This window comes from Rhinopithecus bieti, unplaced genomic scaffold (genome assembly GCF_001698545.2).
Source record: "Rhinopithecus bieti isolate Rb0 unplaced genomic scaffold, ASM169854v2 scaffold_5982, whole genome shotgun sequence".
In the NCBI taxonomy this organism is placed as follows: Eukaryota; Metazoa; Chordata; class Mammalia; order Primates; family Cercopithecidae; genus Rhinopithecus; species Rhinopithecus bieti.
This window is the reverse complement of record NW_016805132.1, coordinates 583,548-609,852: the sequence shown is the minus strand read 5'-3', so window position 1 is coordinate 609,852 and position 26,305 is coordinate 583,548. Positions and strand designations below refer to the sequence as shown.

At 44.8% G+C, this 26,305-nt stretch overlaps 1 protein-coding gene across 6 annotated transcripts in view; it reads left to right on the top strand.

The window, feature by feature from the left end:
* The window catches only part of GFRA1 (GDNF family receptor alpha 1), a 224,342-nt gene that overhangs the window by 174,402 nt on the left and 23,635 nt on the right, over positions 1-26,305 (top strand). For all 6 annotated transcript variants that reach the window (XM_017871242.1, XM_017871244.1, XM_017871239.1 and 3 more), the window contains 3 exons: positions 10,792-10,901; positions 13,725-13,859; positions 17,576-17,757. In XM_017871242.1, the coding sequence (XP_017726731.1) occupies positions 10,792-10,901; positions 13,725-13,859; positions 17,576-17,757 (427 nt within the window). The remainder of the gene's footprint in view (positions 1-10,791; positions 10,902-13,724; positions 13,860-17,575; positions 17,758-26,305) is intronic.

Genomic DNA, 26,305 nt, shown 5'->3' with positions numbered 1-26,305 from the left:
TGTTTAGGGAGTATGATTTCGTTGGTCTATAACACACATTGGGCTACTTGAGGATGTTGGAAGACTCACAGGAGAAATCTCTCTTTGGTCTTAATGGTGGGAATAAAGTTGATATTCATCATGACTTTCCTAAAAAAGTGGATCAATATCCTTAGGACAAAGCATTTCATATGCCAGGTTATTTGATGAATTCTAAGGGAATTCATCCAGCATGGTCATCTCTCCCTAGGATTTCATAAGGTCTCAGGGTCAGTGTGGACCCCCTGAGCTGATCCAGAGAAGAAGAGAAGACACCAGCTGTGATGAGGTACTGCTCATCTAGGAATCAGGAATAGATGTCAGCAGGTGCTAAGGTGCCAGGTACATTTAACCCTACCAGGAACATTTTGAGGGACTTACTATCACTCAACCTGAGTGTATTAGGTGTGTTAGGCCATTCTTGCATTGCTATAAAGAGATAACCGGAGGCTGAGTAATTTACAAAGAAAAGAGGTTTAATTGGCTCATGGTTCTACAGGCTGTACAGGAAGCAAGGTGCTGGCATTTGCTCAGCTTCTACAGAGGCCTCAGGAACATTATAATCATGGCAGTAGGCAAAGGGAGTGCCAGCGTCTCACACGGCAAGAACTAGAGCAAGAGAGACAGTGGAGGAAGAGGTGCTACACACTTTTAAATAACTGATCTCCTGAGAACACTATCACAAGGACAGTACTAAGCCATGAGGGATCTGCCTCTGTGACCCAGACACCTCCCATTAGGCCCCATCTCCAACACTGGGAGTTCCATCTCAACGTGAGATTTGGAGGGGATGTCCAACCTATATCAAGTGGTGAAAGATGGAAGACAGGAACGAGAGAATTCTTTGAGAGTCCAAAAGTATTCCTCATGCAGACATGACACATGGTCAGAGCAGAAGCAAGAGAAAGTGGAGGGAGTTGCCACACACTTGCAAAGGATCAGGTCTCACAAGAACCTACTCGCTATCCAAGAGGATGGTACTAAACCATTCATAAGAAGTCCACCCCCGGGATCCAATCACCTCCCACCATTTCCCACCTCCAACACTGAGGATCGTGTTTCAGCGTGAGATTTGGGTGGGGACACACATCCAAACTATATCACTAGGCTTCAGAGAAGTTAAGATACTTGCCCAGAATGTCATGGCTAGTAAGCAACTGAGCTGAAATTTAAGTCCTAGTGCATCTTGAAGTTCTGTATGAAAAACCCCTACCGTATACTGCTTTTTAGTAGTCTTAGTTTTCTATTGGTGCTGTAACAAATTACCACAAACTTCAAACAACACACATTTATTCTCTTACTGATCTATAGGGTCAGAAGTCTGACACGGCTCTCACTGGGCTGAAATCAAGGTGTCATCAGGGCTGAGTTCTTTCTGGAGGCTGCAGGGGAGGATCCATTTCTTTACCTTTCCCCACGCAGGCTTGTGGCTCCTTCTTCCATTTTCAGAACCAGCAAGGGCCAGTAGAGTCTCACATGACATCACGATGACACCCTCACCTGCCTCCCTGTTCTGCTTTTAAAGACTCTTGTGATTCTACAGGTCCTACCGGGAAAATCCAGGATACTCTCCCTACCTCAAGATCCATAACCATGATTGCATCTGCAAAGTCCATTTTGCCATGAACAGTAATGGTCTCAGGTTTTAGGAATTCAGGTCCAGATGCCTTTGAGAGCCTACCCAAAGATAAGCATTCTGCCTGCCACAAGCTGTTTTTCTTCTGAGCATCTATCTTGTTTTTAATTTGGGGGATATCATGAACTAGTTGTGGAACTAGTTATGAATATCTTAACCCCCTTCCCAGTGGTTGCTGGAAATCTCCAAGCCAAATATGTAGTTTTCATCTAGCCAGGGGCATGTGTACATTTTGTACTAGCTGAACTACTGCCTCTATCTTACCTTTCTGTGGCTCCCAATTCTCTCACTAATTTTTATATTTATTCTGCCACATCACAGCTACGTCTGAATGCACTTCAAAATTCCTTCTGAAGATAGGGTGTGCGTAAATAATTAAATGAAGCCATGGTGGGTGACCTTTGCAGCCCAGGGTTCCTGAGCAGTTGACATGGAGCCTCTTAGGGTTCCAGAATAAATATCAGGCAACTTCAGGCATTTACTTCTGAAGGTGGAGGTGCTGCCAAATTCTGCATGAAGCAAGTCCACACTGTGTTGCTCTAGAGTTTTAGGGTGTGGTTCTGCTGGTGAAAGATTGATTGAACATCTAGATTTCCATTTTTTCTTGTGGCCAAAAGCCACAAAACTGATTTCTAAAGTTTGCCTGCAGAAATATAAAAGACTTATTGGGTAAGGTTTACTCTTAAAGAGTTTCATCATATTTGTCACCTGCAGTTATCCCATTGAATATCGGAGAGCTTTACAATCCTTTCATCATCCAGAAAACTTTACATTTCTTTTCTTCTTCAATTTCTTCCCTTAAAAACAAGTACTACCAAAGCTGAAGCTAGGTTTTCTGCATGAATGGACGTAGCATAGTATGGGTAATATAAAACAATTTTATTTGACTTCATGATGCAGCACAGGGTTGTTTGAGATCTTGCTGTGCTCCCATTACTACTTAGAATTTGCTTGTACCATGACCATCGGTTTGCACATTGGGAGAAATAGGTGGAGGGCGGTGGATTCCTGGCCAAAGGGCAGCTCGGGGACATCGGATCTGAGGCTGCTGAAAGCCCCTTCCAGGTTGGAATGGATTTTCTTGCCAACTACCATGACTTGCTTTTCAAATTTGCCAGGTAGAGAGTACCTGTCAAGCCCTGTCAGCTGCTCTGTCGATGTTGACTGATGGCTGTCAATGTTCATGCAAGGTGGCTTCGGGAGGGATGCCAAAATTGATCAGATGCCAACCTAGACTTCCCTCAGGGGTCTACTGCAGTTTGATGCAATCAGAAAGGCTAAGGAAGCATCACCTCTGTGTCCTGCAGCCTGCTTTTGCTGAAACCTCAACCGGCAGAGATACCCAAGGGAGGACGCAGCGACCGTACAATGGGGGACTCCATCTGTATCCCCGGAACTCCTTTCTCAGCCCATGAAGCTTTGTTAGAGCCCCTGTGTGTTAGGCTCAGAGTGCAGTGACAGCAGCCTCCATGGCCCATGTGCTGGGCAAACTGTAAGGAGAACCCTTGCAGCCAAGAGCTGCCAAGGAGCCCGGCCAAGGAGCCAGAGGAGCAACAGTGATCGGGGAAGCCCCACGTATCAGGATGAGGCTGAGCAGGGATTTAAGGGGAGCAGGAATTGATCTGTACTTGGCCACAGGTGCCTTCCTGTCCCAGGAAACAAAGGCATTAGGAAAGGCTTGAAGGCTGCTTAGACCTTATGGTACTGTTTCTCACCAACATGTGGCCACAGTCTTGCTAAATTGCCATATGCTCATCAGTTGGCAAGGCTTTAATAATCCCACTACCAGTGGGAACCTGTGTTAAGGGACTGATGAACACAAGATGTGCAGAGCTTTGCATATCTGCACCTGGGGTATGTGGACCTCCCCAGGGCCTTTGTGTCTCTACACTCAGTCCTAGGCAGGGAGAGAATCTCGGCTCAGCTCCCCAGCTCCTGAGCTCTGCAGCCTACTCCTAGGCAAATACTAGGCCTTTGCTCCAGGAAGCCAGATGCACAGCACAGAGAGAAAGAGCGACACAAAATAACACCGCCTGCAAAATGTATTTAATACAGGCCCTGGTTTCCTGAAGGATGCTTTCCAGATGTGTGTTACAGCAGACTGTGAGAGAATGGGGGCTAAGGTAATTTTCTAAAAACAGAAAGAGGAAAAATATGTTTTGTGTCACTATACCAGACAATTACTGTTCCAGTGTTCTAGCCTTTTCATTCCTGGTCTAATATTAGCAGCATGTTTTTCTAATTGTTTTTTTCTGCAAAAGGTATTAGCAGTTTAAAACAAACTTACTGATATTCGGTCCTTTTTAAAATATATCCTTTTGCTCTAAGTCCCTGGGAAAAAGTAGCTTTTCTTAAAGAGACTTTATTTTATGAGTTCATGTAATGGAGAGGCTTTAAGTAACACCACAGATTCCTCACTTCAGACTTCTCAAATTTGTTTTCGTCAAAGTTGATGCCTTTAGTTACATAGATGTAGCCTGTTGAAAGTATGTAATATAAGTGCCAGCAAAAGATAGACTAAGACATAGTATATGTTTCTCTTTATTGAGCTTGTTGTGTGTTTTTGCAGCAAAGGCTGAACATTAGAATGAACCAGGAATTGGGGAGAACATATGAAGGGATGGAAGTAAAAATTTTGGGGGCAACTGGTGTATTCTGGGTTCTGGGTGAGAAGCTTTATATAATTGTCATTTAAGTCTCATAGCAGACGTTTAAAGTGACTCTACATAGCACCTGATATGGCACCATAGCACTGGTGCCATTTTCCAGGTAAGAAAACTGAGACTTGGGGAAGTTGAATAATTTGCTAAGATGTGAGAGGCTGCGTGAAAAGTGGAGCTGGGATTAGACACGAGATTGTGTCACTCCCAAGCCTGTGCACCTTCTTATCTGTCATACTTTCTTTCCTCTAACTGACCCACTGAGAAAGCTTTCAGAAACTAAAGGGTTTGAACTGAAAGCCAAGACTTTGAAGCTCTAATGTCCACGTTGGGTTTAGAGAAAAACTCCAGTGACTTATACAAGTAGATTGATAAGGGGATCCTGTCCCAAAGTTCTGGGTTTCTCCTGAGTGGTCGATATGGTCTGGCTGTGTCCCCACCCAAATCTCATCTTGAATTGTAGCTTCCATAATTCCCATGTGTTGTGGGAGGGATCTGGTGGGAGATAATTGAATCATGGGGGCAGTTTCCCCCATACTCTTCTCATGGTAGTGAATAAGTCTCACGAGATCTGATGGTTTTATAAGGGGAAACCTCTTTTGCTTGGTTCTCATTCTTCTCTTGCCTGCCACCACGTAAGATGTGCCTTTCACCTTCTGCCATGATTGTGAGACCTCCCCAGCCATGTGGAACTGTGAATGCATTAAACCTCTTTTTCTTTATAAATTACCCAGTCTCAGGTATGTCTTTCTCAGCAGCATAAAAACAGACTAATACAGTGATCAAACCCTGCAGTGCTGTGCAGTCCCTGGTGGGGTACAACAGACTCATTTATAAAGGGGGGCCTGATTCACTGATAGACTCAGTACCCTCCTGTCCCATCTGCATCCTCTGGCCCCTGCTGTGCTCCTGCAATACATTCAAAGTGACTGTCACATCTCTAAGGCCAGCAGAACATTAGAAAGAACGATGTAGTCAATGGTGGCAGGGGAAAGCAGGTATACACTTGATGACTGTAATAAAATCCCAGAAAAATTTAAGTCAGCTCCCATGCTTCTACCCTCCAGAGCCATTTTGGGCGGTTGGCCATTCCTGTTCCTGTGAATGTCATCTGTGGCCACCTGCCATGTGACTCTGAGCAAGGCTTAACCTCTTTGGCCCTCAGCTGTCTTGTATGTGAGACAAGGGATCCACTGGAAAAATCTCGTTCTCAAGACTCGAAGAAAACAAATCCCTTGACACTGAAATCATGAGTAACAGTAGGATGGAATATGGGTAAGAATAATAATGCTTTGAAAACAAGTGGGTTTTCCGCCCCTCTGTGTTGCTTTGAGGATCTCATAGATTGTGTTTCTGAGGTGGAAGGGAAAGCTAGGAGCTTAAACATAAAGCAACACATTCAGGAATTTTGGTTCATTAGAGTCAGAGCCTGGATCCCATTCAAGATCTTACAATTCTCAGTTGAAGGCTCAATTCCACCAACCACATGGCTTGTATCCAAGTATGGGATTTATTCTGGAAGAATATTTAAAGGATTATGATAATCCAGGATGAGTTAAATTGGGCATTACTGGTATGTTTTTACCTGTTTTCTATCATACTACTTTCCTAAAACTTTCACAGAGAAAGTAGGTAAATAATTTTCTCCCCATTGTCAGAAGACCATCTGCTGTTTGAGACAAGTCTCCTAGATATTATCATTTTAATTTTTCTATTTCCAGTTAGCAGTGTACTTCCTTTAATACTATGCTTTCTGCATAAACCATGGTTTCTGGAGACTTCCTAAGGCCATCTTGGTATTTTGTCTGCCTTTTCCTCTTCTTTAAGGGTGGGAGATTTTCTCTTACTGAGAGCGACACATTTCTACGTTAGTACCTATTCATTTCCTTTTCATTTTCTCAGAGAAAAACAATCAGAGCTCATCATTACTGTCGTCATGGAGATTTCATGTCTCCAGAAGAAATCCAGTTGAGGAGTTTCTTTGTTAATCCCATACTGGACATTTAAGCTTTCTTGTTTGTATTCCAGCAGCCCAGGCAGGGAAGCCATTGACATTGATTACAGTGTGATTCATAACCCGGGGTGGGCAGGGGGAAGTGTGCGCAAAAGGAGCTGTCCTGGGGCACTGGAGCTGTGCATACAGTAGGTGCTCAGGCAGCAGTTGGTGACTGGACAGAAGCAGCAGCCAGAGCTCTAACAACATGTCAGCATCTTGGCTGTCCACAGAATCATGAACTCAACACAGCCACCGCCAGCCTCATTATCTTCCTGGGAAACCTGTCCTCCCCGACCTTTCCCACCAGAGGCCCACTGTCTGCTGAGCTGTCCTCGTCCCGATTCTGTTCTCGCCCCTCCGGTCTGCAGTCTTGACTTTCATTCTATTGATATCCACATTTCCGGGCATCCTCCTTTCTTTCTCCTTTTCCGGCCCTCGGTTCTTTGCTCTGGTTCAGGCTGCGGTCTCTTAGGGAACCATCCCTTCCCCTCCTGGCAATTTTCTTGCTCTTCCCATTGCTGCTGGAACAGTGAGGGCACAGAGTAGGTCTGAAGCATATCTTTGCTAACAGTGGTGAGATTGAAGAGTCTTCCTAATGTGCAAATCTGATCATGTTACTTCTGGGTTTAAAATCCTTCAGTGGCTCCTACTGCTTTTAAGATAAAAACCTAAACCCTTGGATCATTCAAAGGCTTTCAAGACCTCATCAACATCTTTTCCCATCACTACCGATTTGTATCTTGTGGCCTGGGCATCCTGAGTGAGTGACCAGTGATGTTCTGGGCGATGCAGCTATTCAGTGCAGCAGTTGAGAATGATCTCCGGCTCTGGCATCAGATTGAATGTGGTCATGTTCCAGCTCCATCACAGAGCTCTACAACCTAGAAGGAGTTTCTTAAAGGCTCTGTGCCTCAGTTTCCTCATCTGTAAAATGGGCTTGATTGGAAGTATCACCTAATAAGGTTGTTGTGAGAATCCAATGTATGAATATATATCAAGTCGTTAAATCAGTACCTGGCATGTACAAATACTTCGTAGTTGTTATGCAAGTCTTATTATGAATGTGATTACTTTATACTTTGCTACTTCTGTCTGTCTGGAATACCCTACTCTATCTCTAACCAATTCTACCCATCCTTTAAGTCTCAATCCCAATATCATAGCTTCTTAGAAACCAGCTTCTGCAGCTGTGTAATAGTAAAACCTTAAGTGGTAGACTCAGAATGTATGACTTTAAATCCTCGTTCTGCTACTCACTCTTTTATTCTAGTCTAACTTCACTAAGCCTTGGTTTCCTTGTCTATAGAATTAGGATAATAAAATAATAATACCAATTATTTTGCTGTCATAAAAAGTTTGTAAAGATATACCTAACATGTACTGAACACTTCATTCATGCTAGGTATTGTTTTTTGTTAGCAGCCATTCATTCTTACCTTTTATCAAGAACAAATCACTGTATTATAATAATCTTTTTACTTGTTTTTCTTGGCACCTAGATTGCAGTTTATATAAGTTCAAGGACAGGGTCTTTTTCATCATTTTATCTTGGCACTTGACACATCAGTCAGTGGGATGGACAGGAATCCACTGTTGTGTCAATACATGTGACTATTTGCATGCATAATTTAGGAGATGTTAGAGGATTATGATGGTAGGAGAAGGAGATGTTGGGAAGGAAGGATGTTTTAGTGGGATGGGGGAGTGGAGCTGTTTTCTTTCTTTGGAAAGTACTGAAGAGCGGAGGTTAATTGCTATTGCCCTATTTCATTTGGCACAAGGGTGACTGGTGATGGGAGAGGAAGCCTGTCTGAGAAGGGCTGGGACTCAACTGGAGACATGATGCATGCATTATCAGTGAGATTTACTAACATCATACTAGTTCTTAAATAGAGTCATGCCAGTAAATATTTAACAACCAGTGCTCCAAGAACAACACAAAGCCCTGATTTATAGTGTTTGCTGGTTACTGTGGTGTAAATCCCCCACCATGGCCACTCTCAAGCTGCCACTGCACTGTTATTAACCAACCTGCAAAATTCCTGAAATTGTACCAGTTCACCAGTGATGAGCTGGCCCCAGCATAGCACTGTATAAACTTCTTACTTCAGTGTTTCCATCTGTAACATGTGAATCCTATAATGTGAGCATCCTGTCTCCAAGTATAGCTGCCAGGGGGAGATGGTCAAATGTGATGAAACGTGGAAATGTTAGTGTTTTAACAGTGCCGCATGTGCTCACCCTTACATGGAAACTCTCTTCCCATTCACTGGCTGTGTGTCATAAGGCCAGGATATGTGCCGATGATCTCTCAAAAAGCAGCCTGTCCAGAGTTCTGCTCAGAGCAGTATATTTTGTTTTATCCTCCCAATCGGGGCTATGCTTTCTGCAGCAGACTGACTCAATTAGCCTTTCATTCCAGAGTCCAATTGTGAGTCAATTCCGAGGTTGTTAAGCAAAATGAGTCTGGTGGCATTAGTCTCTCACTGAAGGACAGTAATCCTCATCACAGTGTTGTTCAGTTAATAGTCTGCTGGAGAGACTGTGATGAGAAGCAGGAGATGTGGAGACGGAGCGACCTTTTGTCTATCTCTGGGGAACAAGCCGGGAGCATGAGACTGCCAGGTCAGAGAGCTGTTCAGCAGCCAGGTTGTGTGTAGAACCGGAGCCCCAGCTGCCTGAACCTGCAGTTGGCCTTTGCAAAGTTAGAAACCCAGTGCCACTAGATCATTAACTTTCATGACCAGGAAAATTCTTTTGAAATTAACGCTCAATCCAAGCTGGATGCCATTGGAGCCAGTTGAGTAAGCCCGAGCCATCTTTAGGGATTTCCTCTGAAAAATAAATCCTTTAGCCAGGCTACAGAAAATAGGCAGGTTTTATATCTTTCAGTGTGTTCCATTAAAGTCAGGAAACACCAGCGAGGCACGGACCGCGGCTGCTACTCAGGCGCGTACACATGCGCACACCCCAGCCACATTCGGAGGATTTTGCCAAGGCACTTAGCTTTGGCACATGGCCATTTGGGGAGCCTTATACAGGAGCTCTCTGAGGAGTGTCAGGTGCTGTGCAAAGGAAATGAAGCAGACCTCCAGCCTCTGCTTCGGGCATCCACCGCAATGGAGTCAGGCCCCCAGAACATAGAGAGCACAGAAGATAGGCTCAGATAGGGAAGCTTGGGCAAGCCTTGTTTACAAGGGTTCAAGGAGAGAATCCCACACGAACATGGCTTTGCAGCATACTGCGGACTTGGATAATTTCATCAGGTCTTTGAATGCCCTTTCTAGTTAAAATTGCAGGAGATGGATGTGTAACGTGCTTCCTGTGGGCCTCTCAGAAACCTTTGTGATTCCTACACATCCTACCCGTCTTGGTTCCACGCAACCAAGCTTGTTTATGTCATACACAGCGTGCCAAGAAAATACAGCCTCTTAGGTGGAAAGAAGTAAAACAGCTCTGGGTGTGTCGACATCCAATTCTGGGGTGAACTGAAGACAGAAGAAAACTGAGACAGCCTCCCATTGTCTCCCATAATTGCCAGATAATTTAAATTCTTGTGAAGTCCATTGTGTTCTTCCATAGAAACAGAGCAGTTGTCTGCAGAGATGACCTCAGAGGTGGCCCAGCTCTCATTCAGGATTTCTCCAACAATATCCTCTTCAGACTGAAAAACAGCCAGTTGGCCACAGAGAGCCCTCTTCTCCCCGGACCAGCGTGTCTGCGGCTTCTGTCACCTTCTGGGCCACTGCATCTTCACTGCCACCCAGGGCTTCTGTGTGGACTGCGCCGGCCCCTGGAGAGATTCCACCGTGCAGGCAGCTGTTGCATCTTGCAGCGGCCTCTCCAGGCACAGCCTTGACCACAGGCCCACCCGCCCAGAGCAAGCCTCTCTGTCCCTCTTTCCTTCCCCTTCTGTTCCCCAAAGGCAGGCTCCTCCTCAGTGCCACTCGGCTGGAATAAATCACTACCCCTGGGCTGGTGGATGAGAGGTGACTTACAAGACAGAAACACACATTCTTAAAGCCAGTGGGAATTAGAGGAGCAGATGGGCTGTAGGATCCTATTTTGACGCCAGGGACATGTTTCTGTATAAAGTAAATATTTTCCTAATGTGGCTCTCCGGTGAGTGTGTGAAGAAGCATATTTCCTAAAGATGCAAATAAGTCTAGTCAGAAATAAATATTGAATGGAAACTTCAAAGCCTCTAGATTCCTCCAGTTATAGGCCCTGAAGACTTCTATCTGAATAAACAGACACACAGGTGGGCGAGGGCTGGGGAAAGGGACATTAGGTGGTTGAATGAGAAAGGATGCCAACAGTTTCTTAGCTCATGTTTTCTATGTGTTTTGTGTGTATGTGTGTGTGCGAGTGTGCAGAGAAAGGCATATCAACAAAGGAATAAAGAAAACATGTCTGTCCAGAGGCTTAGGATGTTTTAAACCACATTTCCACTGCCCCCCACCCTTTTTTTCCTATTGTAGATCTCGCCTTGCGGATTTTTTTACCAACTGCCAGCCAGAGTCAAGGTCTGTCAGCAGCTGTCTAAAGGAAAACTATGCTGACTGCCTCCTCGCCTACTCGGGGCTTATTGGTAAGATCCGGGAGAAGCAGGATGGGAGAAGAGTGTGGTTTGCAAATAGCTGTGTTCTTTCCATTGCACCCTGCTGATGTCTGCAGAAGTGAAAATCTCACAGTAACCTCTGGGATGGGGTTTGGCTGTTAAATCCTTGAGGACATGCCTGTAAAAAAAAAAAAAAAAAAGAAGAAGAAGAAGAAGAAAAGAAAAAAATGAGATAATGGATGCGCAAAAGGCAGAGGCAGGAAGCGGGGATTATTAAGGAGTGGGGAGGCTATGAGTGCTCAGACGGGCGAGGCGTCTCAGTTGGGAAACTGACCACGCAGAACAAAAGCAGAGAAAAAAGCGCTTGGTTATGGAAGAAGAAAGTGAGTCAAACAAAGTTAATTGAATTAGGGAACTTTGGAGAAAGGGAAGTCAGTCAGGGTGGGGAAATCAAAAAGGCTGTTTCCCAGAAACAGCCCTTTGGAAATAAAAACCCTAAATACAGAGGCCCTGCTTGCTGTTAATGTTCTTGGTAATTCAACACCCAGTGCGCAGAGGGTGATTTAGGCTAAATTTTTTTTCCTGAAAACAGACATAGCAGAAACAGTATTTTCTGTCTTTCAAGACCCAAGACTTTAGAAGAACCATGTTCTCAGCATTCTGAGCAGTGTGATTACACATGACCACCGTGAGAGACAGAGGGGAAGCAAACTTGGACCCCTGGATACCAGGGCTGTCAGGGGGAAGGCAGGTGTCCCAGGTACCAGGGACAGCAGAAGCCTTGGTGGCAGGGCTCATCTCAACTGGCATTTGAGAAGGAACACGCAGTGAAGGCTATGGAAGGGTGAGGAAAATCACAGTTGTCAGAAGCACAGTGGCTCAGCCAGGGTGTGTGTTCCTGCCGGCTGTCTGTGTCAGGGTCACACACGTCACCAGCAGGAAGAACCTACCCTGAGAATGACAGCACAGACTACATTCTTTGTCACCAGAGCATCTTCAGCAGGCAGCTTTGGGAAAATCAGCAACAGTACTTAATGCAGGGATAGGACAGGTTCCTGGTACACTCTTTACTCCCAACTTTTTGGGAGGATACCTGCCCTGCTGTGGGTAACAGCTTTCCCTGGATTCCCAAGTATTTTCTGTTTTTATTGATTGGGCCAATGAGTGTACCTTCCTTAAGCCAATACTCCAAACTTGCATTCACTCTCTCCTTTTCCTGAGTAAGTTCATCTCTACTAGGGATTACTTACCAACTATGGAATTGCAGAAATAACAAAAGTAGTCAAAGCATTCTCATTGTAAAAAGTGTTTTTAAAATACAGAGAAGCCCACAGAAGAAAATGTTGAGTATCTCCAACTCAGCTCTAGCTGTATCTGCTAACAGTGTCTACATCTTATGGACATAAGATGTAATAGGTGGTCAGTAATCCGCAGGATATATTTGGTTCACAAACAAAAGCAATTTTTTTCCAAGCTCCTCTAAGTCAATGGATGTAGTCCCTGTTAACACTTCAGTCAGTGCCCTTCCCAGATGTACCTGTTCCTTAACCCCTTTAGGAGGGGCCAAGGCCAGGTACTGCCAGCATTTCCGTGAAGTTATTCCTAGACTTGGCAAACCCTTGAACACCTAAGGATGGTGAATGGAGGGCCCAATGGCAGAGGCAATGCATTGCATAGACCAAAATGTCTTTTTCTCTTGGGTCTGGATCTCTTTCTCCAACTTCTTTCTGTACAAGGCTTATTCCTACTTCTTCCATATATGCCAGGGGCCCACCGTGGCACCAGGCATATCCAGTGGCCTTAACCTCCTCCCCTAGTGTTTAGGGTACCAGTTCCTTTCTCAATCAAAGTTAGGAGTTCCCTGTATGCAGTAGATTAAAATGTTCATCCCAAGGTATCATGCGGTATTATTTAGTTTAAGTCAGTAAAGAATATAGGGCAAAGACAGTATGCGCTTTACTCAGAGAAGTTTAGAACAAAATTATTTTTCTGTTTGTGATCCAAATACACCCTGCGGACTATTGACCACCTATTACTTCTTACATCCAGAAAATATATGAAAACAAAAGCCTTCTTGTCATCAGTGGGCATTGCCTGGTGTCAGCCACCCAGGAGAAGACAGTTATTTTGGATTAAGTATAAATGCTTTGTGTGTTTGCGCCAGTGTAGAACTCATCAGAAATATCACGACAAGATGTAGGCAGGAGGGACCACCCAGCATTTCTGTTAGCACCATTGAGAGTCCACAGGCAGGACTCTAGGAGCCCTTGGCTTAGAGAATTTCCATTGTTTGTTTCCAGTTTTTTTCACAATGTGGAAGACTTTATTTAGATCAGCTGAGAAGACCCCATATATACATATATACATTCAGGGTGCGGGCTAACCACTAGGAAGCTTCTAGCTTCCCTATGTCACTGTAAAGAAACCATTTGCTTCTGGGAGAAGTGGACTCAAAGTCCTAAACAAAATTGTTTAAGATATGTAAACCCAGCTGTATCTGTTTATGAAGATTAATGACATTTTTAAGAAAATGCAAGGGATTTGGCAACTCATGCATTCTCTAAGTTAATTCTTTCCTACTCCACGGCATCCATACCATTTGTGCACAAAAGAATACCCTAAGTGCAGCTCAAGGAGTTCTGTTATAATTTTTAAAGTAAATGTGTAAATTATTTTATGTGCTCAAGATAAATTGCTGAGAAAATGCACTGCTTAACATAATTTCCCACTCAGCAAACACAATGTTTGTAATTATCCATGGCGCATCTGCCGTCAGAGGAATATTGGTTTCCTTTTAGGCTCTGGAAAAGTATCATGGTACAACAGTAAATTGCCTTGTTTTTATTCTTTTAGGCACAGTCATGACCCCCAACTACATAGACTCCAGTAGCCTCAGTGTGGCCCCATGGTGTGACTGCAGCAACAGTGGGAATGACCTAGAAGAGTGCTCGAAATTTTTGAATTTCTTCAAGGACAATACATGTCTTAGTGAGTTTGTAAAAAATAAGAAACAAATGAGGAAATGCGCTTTCTTCTCTGAGCTCCAGCTGTACCTCTTGTACCTTGTGCCTGTACCTCTTGTTTCCTGTGCCTGCTTCCTCTCTCTGTCTGTCTGTCTCCCTTTCCTCTTAGTCACTGATGGTAAATCCAGCTCCTTTTGTGGCCACCCCGTGTCATGCAGCAGGGAACCCAGCAAGTGATGAACTGGGTGCCGCTAAGACTGTGAATCCAAAGGCCTGAGAGAGCAAGAGATTCAAATAACTGAGGGTACATTATGTGGGAAAGAACGCTTCTACCCGCAGATCAAATTTTGATCTTGGCAGCCTGCGGAGAGTCTGTTCCAAAGGTTCTTGAAACCTGGGCGGAATATACAATGTGAGAAGCTCAGACAAATTAGATGGGGATAGGCCTCCAAGGACTCTCTGAGAAAAATTAGAATGTTAACATCAATAGCCCCTTGGATGCTCAGGGCTGGCTCAGAGGAGAAGCAACAATTCTTGAGTAGGATAAACTGGCGATGCAGGCAGGAGGCTCGGGATGCCTGTTATCTCTGGAGGCGAGATAAGCACTGGGGAGGAGGGAGGGGGCTCCTGCTTGAAAGCAGAATCAGTTCTTATTGCAATGTCCTTTAGGCAGTTTGGAAACATGTTTCCCAAAGGGACAGGGATAGAGAGAAATGGACGGTTGCGAACAATGGGCATTCATCAAACTCCAAAAGCACAGTGCCAGGACTCACATATATCCACCCAGATGTGCACGCCCTAGATGATGATCCAGCTGAGATACTTGAAAATTTCAACCTACTCTGTGGCAGCTACCATTTATTAGGTATCTTCTATGTGTTCAAACTCACTCTATAGCGAGTGTAGAATATACATTCTCATTTACTGTAATCTACACAAGAGTCCTCATAGACATAGGTGGTTTTATCCTGCCATACAGCTGAGTACAGCCTGGTAATTCACATAGGCCATGCATGCCAGAGTTAGGATCCAAAGTGCGAATCCTTTTGCAGCCCCCTGTGTCCTAAGGGCTTTGTTCACCCCGATGTTGAAGAGCCTGTTGGATGAGAACATAGGCCTGAACTTCAGGAACCAGGTTAGTCTGACTTCCTGGTGGGAGGGGTGGACTAAGTTTATAGGAATCAAGGCTCAGCCACCCACCCCTCTGAGAGCCCTGTCTTCAAGTGACAATTTCTCCATGATGCTTGGTTGGTAGCTAATAATTTACTGTGCACACACACACACAAAAAGCTTTTGAGTGTTATTCTAAAACTTCCTCATCATTTACTTTGTTGAAAGTCATTTGCTTACTAGGCACTTCAAATAATGTGGCTGTAGTCAATTGCTTTGGTCCTCTTAAAAATAAAACAAGCTTTTGGATTCTTAAGTGAAATTCACACCCACAAAAGAAGTGTCAGGTGTCGAGTAAGGAAACCTTCACTATGACATTGGGGCATACCAAGGAATCACAACTTGGACCTCTTGTTTGGTCTTGACCGAAAATGTGTGTGTGTGTGTGTGTGTGTGTGTGTGTGTGTGTGTGTGTGTGTATTTCCTCTTTTTCACATCCCACAGTCTTCTGGCAGAATGCAAGTTTTAACAAAGATAAAGCAATGACGATGGAGGTCAGTGTAGGAAAAGATTTTGCTCACACTGGCTGGAAAACTTCTCCCTCACAAGGAAATTAAAGTTGTTCCTGCTGTATAACCTTTTTGATGAAGGAGAGAATAGTCTGATATCTCATTGTTAATGACTTTTCAATAAAAATAAATGCATTTTGTCTGCATCAGGGGCCAAAGGCAGCCAGAATTTTCCACAGGCATTCCGTTTCCACTGTGACTAGATGGGGCACAGAGCCCCAAAGACACAGGGCCATCAGTTCAATCTCTTGCAAGTAGAAGGAATTGCAATTTGTAGATTCCAGCCCAAATGTAGAAACTTAATTCCACTCCCTTCAGATTAAGCCTAACCTCTCCCAGATTTTCCTGTCATGAACACAACTCTAGCCAATTGTTTATTTCTAGTTTGGGGGAGGAAAGAGTTGTTTTTAAGCCATGTGCATGACAGATGTATGGGGAAGAGACAAATGGGATGGAGCTGAGGTTAGACATCAGTGGCCTTCACTGAGGTCTTTATTCAGATGGCACCTTCACCAGAAGGTCTTCCTGGATCCGTTTATCTAAGTACCAACTCCCTCTCCCTACTCAGTGCTTCTGGTGCTTCCTTGCTTCATTTTCTCCAAGCATTTCTCACTGCCTAATGTATTATATATTTCACTTATTTGCCTGCACAACCAGAATGTGACCTCCATGAGGGCATGGACTTTTATCTTTTGTTGCTGTTGTTGTTCACTACTGTGTGCCCCATGCATAGTTCAGTGCCTGGCACTTAGCAGATATTCTGTTAACATTTGAATGAATGACTGAGCAAGTAAACAACTGAACCACTGATTTGGCAAGGCAAACACACTGGGAAAAGCACAGGTAGTTGCAAGAAACTGTGAGTCTCTTGAATGTACATGTTTTAAGCAAAAGCAAGGGTAGCAGTGGTGGTTCTTTTGGGCATTTAAGGGAACTGGTCCCTGTGCGCCTTTTTCTCTGCCTCACACTCACCAGTTAAGCCATGGAACATAGCTGGGAGCATAAAAAGCATTTACATTAATTTGAAGCTGTTTCTTACAGCCCCCAAAAACGTAAAGGTGCAGAAAAAACAAGCTTCCAATTTACTGAACTTAAAGGATAACAATTTTAGAACAAAATGTCACTTCTAAGAGGAAGATTAGGCTTAAATTATTCTGTCTTGTATATTGAAAAATGCCAACTAAGAGTCATATATTAACAATTTGCACATTCAGGTCCCAAATGGAGGAGTTTGGGTTTTTTATACAATGAATATGAGATTTAAAAAAAAATCCTAAATCCAGGCCAAATCCCCAAAGACCTGATTAGAAACTGTTTTTTATTCATTTTGGGGAGGGGAACAACACACAACCAATTTACTCTTGCCGTAAAAACAATCTAATCCTATGAAATTGTAATAAGCTTTTAAAGTTTTACGTTTTAAACTTTTCATTTAAGCAGGGCTGCTTCTACCTAATTATGCAGATTTTGTTTGGAAGACTGGAGCAGAAAAGGAAAAAAATAATCTTACTTAAATGTTTACTAGATATTGATGAGATTTGGGGTAGATTTTTTTTTAAGAAACTGGTTCCATTTTGCCTGCCATATTAATGGGAATGCCATTGAATTGCCTCAGTCTCGTGATTAGGATTTTTTTTAAAAAGCACTAGTTTCCTTTTAATATAGAATATTGACAGAGCACAAGAATTTTCTTGGAAAATGGCACAGTTATGATCCCAAGTAACAGTACTGAGTCTGCGTTTCAAAGGGCTTGACTGATAGATATTTCAGGGCAAGGATCTTGCTCAGCACCTGGCACATAAATAGGAACATAATAAATATTCGTTGCATTCTGAGCATAGCTAAGTGTCCAGCTCAGGGTTTAATGACTGAATTGATTTTTGAACACCTGACCCCAAAGACTGGCTCTCAGTACGTATAGGGCAAATGGATGGATGCATTTTGTTCAGAAAAGTCCAATGCTATAATCAGAATTTCTAGTGTGCCTCTCTGGCTGTGTATATCCTGTCTGTTACATTTGCTGCTTGACTTTGAAATTGGATTTCCTCCTGTTTTACTGCAGAAAATGCAATTCAAGCCTTTGGCAATGGCTCCGATGTGACTGCGTGGCAGCCAGCCCTCCCAGTACAGACCACCACTACCACTACCACCACTGCCTTCCGGATCAAGAACAAGCCCCTGGGGCCAGCAGGGTCTGAGAATGAAATTCCCACTCACGTTTTGCCACCGTGTGCAAATTTACAGGTGAGAAATGCATCCCGATTCCTTGTTAGGACTCCCTTCCTGGTGTGGGAGAAACACGGGCAGACTCATTTTCCGAAGTGTATGCAGAGATGGATGACAAATGGTGCTCAGGTTTGAGTCTTAAAACTGCATTTTAAACACAACCAGTGAAGACTGTGATGTGTCTTATAGTGGAGAGAAAGTCAGACTATGGAACTGACTCTGTCATTTACTGGGAGTGTGGCTTGTTTCTGGCCCTACTTTCTTTACCTATAAAATGAGTGCTCTGGGGAGATGCGTCTCTGAAGTTTTTGTGCGTGGGGTTGTCAAGTTGGCTTGGTTACACACTTATTATGCTGATTCTGTGTTCTCTGCAAAGCAGCAGCATAATAAAATGAAAGGAGCTGTTGAGTTTGACATCACCACATGGCATGGAGTATTTAACTGTCTCTAAAGGTAAACCAGAGACAGTGTTGCTGGTTAACTCCCATGCAGAGCTGTTGATGGGTTGGTTCTTCAGAAGCAAAAGCAAGTGCTCCTTGGCAGTAGGAAGTGCTGCGAGGAGGCACAAGCTGCCCTGCAAACTCCGCATGTGGACACAGTCCAGTGAGAACGGTCAAGAATATTCTTTGGGGTTAATCCAGGTCTGCGAGGGCAGAACCACAGCAAGATAGAAGTGGTGATTTCCTGTCTTCGGTCAAAAGCAGTCTTTATCCTGCCTTTTTATTGATTTTTCATAGTAATGAGTACTCAGCTATTTGGCAAGACATTTCTTATTTGTATGTTCACAGGGTACCCTCACATTCTTTACCCCTTTGAGTGTTATCCTCCTGACGACTGCAGGAGAGATGCTATCACTACAGTATTGTAGCTTCTTTGGTTTGAGGACACAGGGGATCAGAGAAGGATCGCTCTTGCTCAAGTCTGCAGAGCTAATGCGTCACAGAGCCAGCAATGGAACCCAGGAGCCTCGTTCTTTCCATGATTTTTCCTGTATTTTGAGGGCAATGGTGACCACATGGTGACTTCTGCCTCCCGCTATGCTAGAGAAGGGGATGTTTGGTGGCCTTTGTGCCAAGCACTGTGCTGTTGCCTCATGCTCATCACTGGAGCACATCGAGGCCCCCAGCCCCCGTCAAGGGTCAGTCTCACTAGAATTCTCACAAGACGCCTTCTTTCACCAAATATCACCTTGACCTACAACCCACTTCATTCCCTAGAAAGTGTCGGAAGCTGGTTTTGATTTCCTTGGTATCTTAAGACCCCTCTTCATCTTGGATGTCCTCCATGCCATTCATCTGAGCTTGTGTGTCCTTCGTCCTCCTGGTTCTCCACCCCAGACACACAGTCTCAGAGACACTCACACAAAACACTAAGGAGAGGCCGATAAGGAAATGGCACAGCCCAAGGTCAACCAGATGTGCTTCATACTTCTAAAGCATTTCCTGGGCATTTGCTCTCTCCAAAGCACTGTGCAGAGAAAGCCAGAGCCAGGAGGAGCTCTGGGAAATACTAGGGCATGGAATTGCTCCATCCTGCAGCGAGGGCCTGAGTTTCAGAGCAGGGAAGTGATGTGTTCAGAATCCTCCAGCGAGTTGAAGGCAGGCCTAGAGCCAGGCAGGGAACATAGTCTCTTCTCCATCTCCAGCAGGTGCTCTGTACCCTGCTTCCTCCTAGGTCAGCTTTCCAAGCTACTTGGGCACTTTCAGATTCTGGTGTCAGTAAAGACAAGTGGCCAGGTGAGGGGCAGGGTCCTATTATCATAAGGTGATCATAGGAAGCCAGCGGTGGTTTCTGGAAAGAAAAAGCAAGTTCTGGCTACCGCAAAACCAGCTTCTTTTCTGCACGTGTCTCAGTGCACAGAGGGTGACTGCAGAGGCAGTGTTCAGTGTTCAGTGTCCAGCCTGTTATTAAGTCCCTTCTCTGTTTTAGAAACTTTGTGGAGACAGGCATTCAAAAACAAAAGTTGCCTTGTCAGTAAACTTAGAATACCGGGCGAGATGCAACTTGTCCACATTTTTGGAAGTTAATATGTGACATCTCAGAATAGTCATCATTGGAAACTCCATGAAATTGGAGTTTCCCACATGAGAGGAGAGGGGTCTGTCAGCCATAGGAAGTGTTCTCTTCCACACCGCCCGCCCCTACCCCACCGTCCAAATCCTAGCTCCTAACTTGAGCTCCCTGTGGTACAGTGCAGTACATGGCTTGGCCACATAGACAGCCAAGGCTTTGCCCCTAACACAGATCTGTCCAAACACCTTTCCCTGCAAGGAGGATCTGTACTGCCTCAGGGTTGTCCCAGCAATATCAGGGAACACAGGAGCTCTATTCCCCAGAAACCATGCCTTTCCTTTCCTGTTAGTGATAGGAACTCTGCTTTCTAAAGAGAAGGACAAAAGTAAAATTAGGAGTTTGTGACAGCCTGGCCAACATGGTAAAACCCTGTCTCTACTAAAAATACAAAAATTAGCTGGGCATGGTGGTGCATGCCTGTAATCCCAGCTACTCGGGAGGCTGAGGCAAGAGAATCCCTTGAACCCTGGAGGCAGAGGTTGCAGTGAGCCGTGATCATGCCACTGCACTCTAGCCTGGGTGACAGAGCAAGACTCTGTCTCAAAACAAAACAGAACAAAAGTAAAGCATGACGTTTATCTCTGGGCTGCTGTTTAACTCCTTGGCAGAGGGGGACATGAAGACTTGGGGCTGTCGAGGAATAAAGGTGGCTCTAATCACACCTCTCCTCCCTGTGATACGCACCGTCTCCACATATCCTGGAGCTAAACAGCATTTCACTCCCAGGGAGCCCTTAGGGTTCCATGGAACCTCACTTTGACTTCTAAGATGATGACCTGCATGAGGCCCTTTTTGCATAAATGAGGCAGGGAATAAGGGATAAGGGCAGGGGAGGCAGCCAAGTTTGTTTCAGACCCTGCTCTTGTCCTCAGCAGTATGGTAGTCTCTGAAAGCGTGCTAACCTCTCTAAGCCTCAGCTTCCTCATCTACAAAGCACATATATGGCTTAGCTGCTGGAGTTAGAATTCAGTGGAGCAGAGTGAATGTTCCAGAATGGTGCTTTATGAATGTCACATACAATTTGGTGTCTGATCCCAAGTCAGTGGCCACTTAGTCCCTTTACAACAGATGGAAGTTGGTGCTGTGCTTCCTTGGGGGCGGGTGTTGGGTGTGTGCTAGGAACGTGGTAGGTTACACTAACACGTGTGTAGTTTACTTTGTTTTTCAAAACCTTCTGTGTGCTTTGCCCTCTGTACTCCTCACAGCAGCCCCGTGAGTCAGGTGTGGCAGACATCCTTGCCTTTTACAAATGGAGCAACTGAGGCAGGGAGAGGTTTGTGACATATCCAGGATCACACAGTAATTCTCTAGCAGACCAAGATTTCTAACTTTGAGGCCAAGGCACTTTTGCCTTGCTCCATGACCCTTGGACAACTGGGATTCTTTCTCTGGATGAAGAACAGACAGCAGGGAAGAAGGAAAGAATAAGAAAGGAGAAGCTGGTTTTAAGAGCGCTGCATGTCCTAATTCCTCCTGAGGTTCACGAATGCAAATAAGGGGGACAGAGGCGAAGTTCTGACTTCAGACCGGGTTTCTTTCTTCATGCCTCAATTCCAGGAGACAGTATAGGGGAAGGACTGAAAAGTTTGCCAGTAACATTTTTGCAGCTGCTGATTTTCTAGGGTGACCTCTATGAAGAATGGTTGAAAGGATCATCTGCGGCTAGAGGATCGGGGGAATGAGAGAGTGATGAGTGAAGAGCCTTCATCCCGAGAACATGGTCCCTCCAGCTGATTTAGGATTCTTGCCTGGGTGGAGGGCTCCCAGGAGACTCATTCTCCCCATCTGACCCTCCTCTGCCTGCATGGCCGTCTCCAGATGAATTACCATTTGCTGGAGAGGAGGGAGGGGGTCCTAGAAATATCTTAGAATGGCGTTTGTCCCAGCCACATGTGTCATTACTCAGAATAGAACTGACTTTAACCAGCTTGGGATCCATTGGTAACAGATTCAGAGAAAGTCAACTATCTTTGGCAGCTCTAAAGTTCACTTCCCTTGAGAAGCGCCCTCTTGTAATATTTTAAAATATACAATAATATGAGAAAACTCTTGGGGACTTGAGTTTCAGTCTTAACATTTGAGATAGATTTCCCTCTTGGAAGGGAAGAAACACGAATAAACATTTTCCAAAGTCTGCTCCGAAGTGTAATTATCAACAAACCAAATGCAGTTCTGTTTGGGGAACTAGGTGGCTTTGGTTGTGGAGAATATAGGACACATCCATGGTTCCTATGAAAGGCTCTGCTTTAAAAAAGGAAAGTTGATTGATTAGTATAAAATGTTACAGAAATGTCCAAGTGCTAACCCCCTGAGGTGATAAAATACTGGGTTTTGGGTAACCCGCCAAGCTCCCATGTCAGGATTAATTGGCAGTCATATTACTGACAAGCATAGCACAGGCTGTGCTATTGTTGGCCTGTTCCTTCGACTTGTACAAAATGGTCATATGGAAGACAAAGAAACATTAATAATCCTACCAATTACTTCATCTTCCGTGCACTGGAGTGGTCTGGTAGCTGGAAAAAGCTCAGGATATTTAAACCAAATGGACTGTGTATGTGTGTGTGACTTATTTAAAGTAAATATCTTTGCAGTGTTAGAAAAATTCTCTATTTTGCATCACTGTACACTGCTTAACTCTGGTGGCTTACAGTGAAGACGTCTTAACGTGGTGTTGGTCAACCTCTGATTTCTGTGGTCAAATAGAGTAACAAGGATTGGGAGCTACAGCCTTAGGACTCCGGCCCCCTGAGAAGGTTTCACTGCCTCTATCCCCCTTCAGCCCCTTGCCCCTGGAAATGCTGTGACAGACCATAGGGCACACGCTCAGCCCCAGGGCGAGCAGGGTAGGTGAGGATAGCTGTGGGCAGTTGGCAGGGGCTCCAGTAAAAGGTACTAACCACATTCAAAGTTAGATCATTTTTTTGTGAGTCACATAAAACACATCTGTGGGTGAGACATGGAGGACCAGTGTGACAGAGCTCATCCTGGTGGGACTTTTAAAACAGTATTCTAGAAAGAAACCACAAAGCAGCTCGCCCAATCATGAAAGAGATGAAGGGTTCATGCGGATAATCTTCGAAAGCATGCTTCTTGTTAAAATCAACCATGCAGAGGGCAGCCGCCCTGCCCCGCCACCACTCCACCAGTAGCTGCCTGGTCTTCTCTGGCCGTCAGACCATGCTAGCCCTAAGGGGTTCAGAGTAGAGACACCGCAGGCCCCTCTTTGTGTGGGGTGAGGGCAGAGGCCTGGGGGTGGGCATCCGCCTGGAGCAGAGAACCTGCCACATTCACTGGATTTCAGCCTAGGTCCACTCCTTCCCAGCCTCCCAGCAAAGCCTCAGTACATTTCCTTCTCTCCCCAGAGTCATGTCAAGCTTAGAAAACAGGTACTTGTAGGATGCAGCCTAATGTTTGCAGAGTGGCAGGAGGGATGGAGGGCAGACCTAATCTGTTTAACTCCTACATCTTCTGCATTTGAATATTGAAAATAATCTATATTTAGATGGTCCCTTCCACCCTCTCCCCACGGCCCCAGTACTTCCTCAGATCCAAAGTCCATTTGTTCCAGATAGGGCCAGACCAGACCTGAAATGATTTCAAAACTCTTCTTTGTGGAGGTCAACCCCCAAAGTCTAGATGCGGCGGGAAGGCGATTATCCAAGCCTACCAAATACCCAGGACTCCACTGGCTGTGACCAAGTGAAAATTTTAAGTGTCGAGTTTTAAAAGGAAAGCTGCCAATGGGTGTTCTGTAAATCATTTGTGCCAGCAGACTGACCCCATTATGTCAGCTAATCCTGGAAATACAGGAGGTAAATTTCAATCTTCTAGCACGGAGCACTTAATCAATATTCTAAATGTTTTTCTTGCAATTTATGCTAGCAGAGCAATGGGGTGCTTTGGCGGCCCGTTAATCTTCCACCAGAGAAGAGGCATTTGAGAGTGAGTCTAGGGTGCTGGGATTTTGCACAGGGTGATAGACCGGGAGGAGAGCAGGCCTAGGAAGATGGAAGCGAGGAAAGAGAGGTGCTTATTTCCACATCAAACTCCAGGAAGGGGGTTAACCCCCTCTCCTTACCTCTCCCCTCCAAGTAGGGTGAAGCAACCCTGAGAGCATTTCTTCTGCACTTTCCTTTTCACCCATTGTTGACAGTCTAAGAGTTGGTTTTCCAGGAAAAGCTTCAGCTTTGGAGTTAGTTGGACCTGAGTGAGAATCCTGGCTCACCTTCTGTGGCTCCATGACCATTGCTTGGTTTTTACCCTGAATCTCTGCTGTAAAATACCACTGAGCTCTTGGTTTTTTGTGAGGAATAAAGAACAGTGCAAGTATGCAAAGAGCCCAGGCACAACAATGGGCTGACCCTTGGCACTGGGGGAAGCGGCCTCCACTATTGGCCTGGTTGGTGAGATGCATTAGAGATTTTGACACAGGACGCTGGGGCCAGAAAGGAAGAGCTGCTCTCAGGAGCGGGGTTGGGGGTGGGGCACAGAGGAAGAAAGATGGAGCTCTTTAGATTGTATTGTGCCTTCTTAATTAATAAGAAGGGTTTGAAGCCGGGTGCGGTGGCTCATGCCTGTAATCCCAGCACTTTGGGAAGCCAAGGCGGGCGGATCACCTGAGGCCAGGAGTTTGAGACTAGCCTGACCAACATGGAGAAACCCCATCTCTACTAAAAATACAAAATTAGCCAGCGTGGTGGCACATGCCTGTAATCTCAGCTACTCGGGAGGCTGAGCCAGGAGAATTGCTTGAACCCAGGAGGCGAAGGTTGCAGTGAGCCAAGATCGCACCATTGCACTCCAGCCTGGGCAGCAAGAGCAAAACTCCATCTCAAAAAAAAAAAAAAAGGGTTTAAGCTGAATGATATCCTGCCAGTTCTAAGATGTGGTCTTGGTAGAAAGTCCCAGGGAGGAGGGGAAGGAGGAGAATATTCTTTGGACACCAGACCAAGAAGGAAGGGAAACCAAAGGCAATTAAAAAAGGACTAGGTCTTGAGGGATTAGAACTGATCCAAATTCCATCTCTCCGTGCATCTCCTGGGAGCTTCATCTGACTAATCTGCTTCTTGGAGCTGTGACTTGGAACTGCCACTCTGCTCAGATCTTGGTCCAGCCTGGTGACCAGAGTGGAACTGGCTGCCAGGGTCCCTGCCACATCTTTTTAACCAATGCTGACATTGGGAAGAGGTGATGTAGTTGTTAACAGGAAACATTCTTGGTTGCAGAAAAGACAGTATTTGAGAACTAGCCCTGCCTCTTAGCCTCAAAGCCCAGGACTTTGCAGTCTTTGCCATATCTGCACTCCACTGATCCTATTATTTGCTTCATCTTTATCTTTAAATTCAATTATGAGCTATACTTATTTATATGCACACTACTGCCTTTGAGACTCATCTGAAGCTGTTACTAACATATGTGAAAGCATGAGTTCAATGTGCTTTCTCTATATTAAAATCAATATATAAATATTAAAATTAAAACCATAAAAAAGTTTGCATGCTACCTAAAATAATGTCGTGTACCACCCGCAGTCCCCAAGCCCCACTTTGGAAAACATTATAAACCATCTAATCCTATGACAGATCCCAGAACAATTCGCTTTGATAACTTAGGTCACCCCAGCTTTTTATGGCCAGGCATAAATAAAACAAATACATACACAGTGCCTCCCCTGAGTAATCCTCACAGTAACCTCAGAAGGTCAGTACTATTATCATTCCCATTTTTCAGACAAGAGACCCGAGGCACAGAGATACTTGATCAGAAGAGGAGCAAGAGCAAAGCAACGTTCCTCCCCGCCCTCTGTTATAAATGGCTACACTGTATTGCCGAAACCAGAACACTTTAAAAATTGTGTTTCTGGGTAACATTATGTATTGCTATAGATTAAATCAGTCCCCAAATTCTTGTTGAACATCTGGCAGACTGAAGTGTCAGATTGGTTCATAAATGAGCATAAAGAAAAGTAATGATGCCTATTCTGACACCAACTGGTAGAACGCAGTACAACTCAATTCCGAGCTAACCTCTCAGGGTGTTAGTGTCAGACTCCACAGGTTATGGGCGTGGTCCCCAACAAGATGGCCCTTGCTTCAGATGCCAGCCACACTTCGGGGTTCCCAGGCCACCTGCACTTCTGACCAACTAGTTACAAATTCAGGGGTTCCCATGACCCCCTCAAGTTCATTTCACTAGAATGATTCACAGAAATCAGGAAAGTGCTACAAGACCTAGGATTACAGCTTTATGATCAGGGTACAGATCAGAACCAGCTAGACGAAGAGATGCCTAGGGCAAGATCTTGGGCGGGGGGGAGTCTCCAATGGAGAACTTCTCTGCCTTCTCCCTGTGGAATTAGGGCTTGTCACCCCCTTACCGCATTAATGTATTTGCTGCCCAGGAGCTCAGTTTCCAAAGTTTTTGTTAGGGTTTTATTAAGTAGGCACTATTGATTGAATCATTGACCATATGACTGGCAGTCATCAGCCCT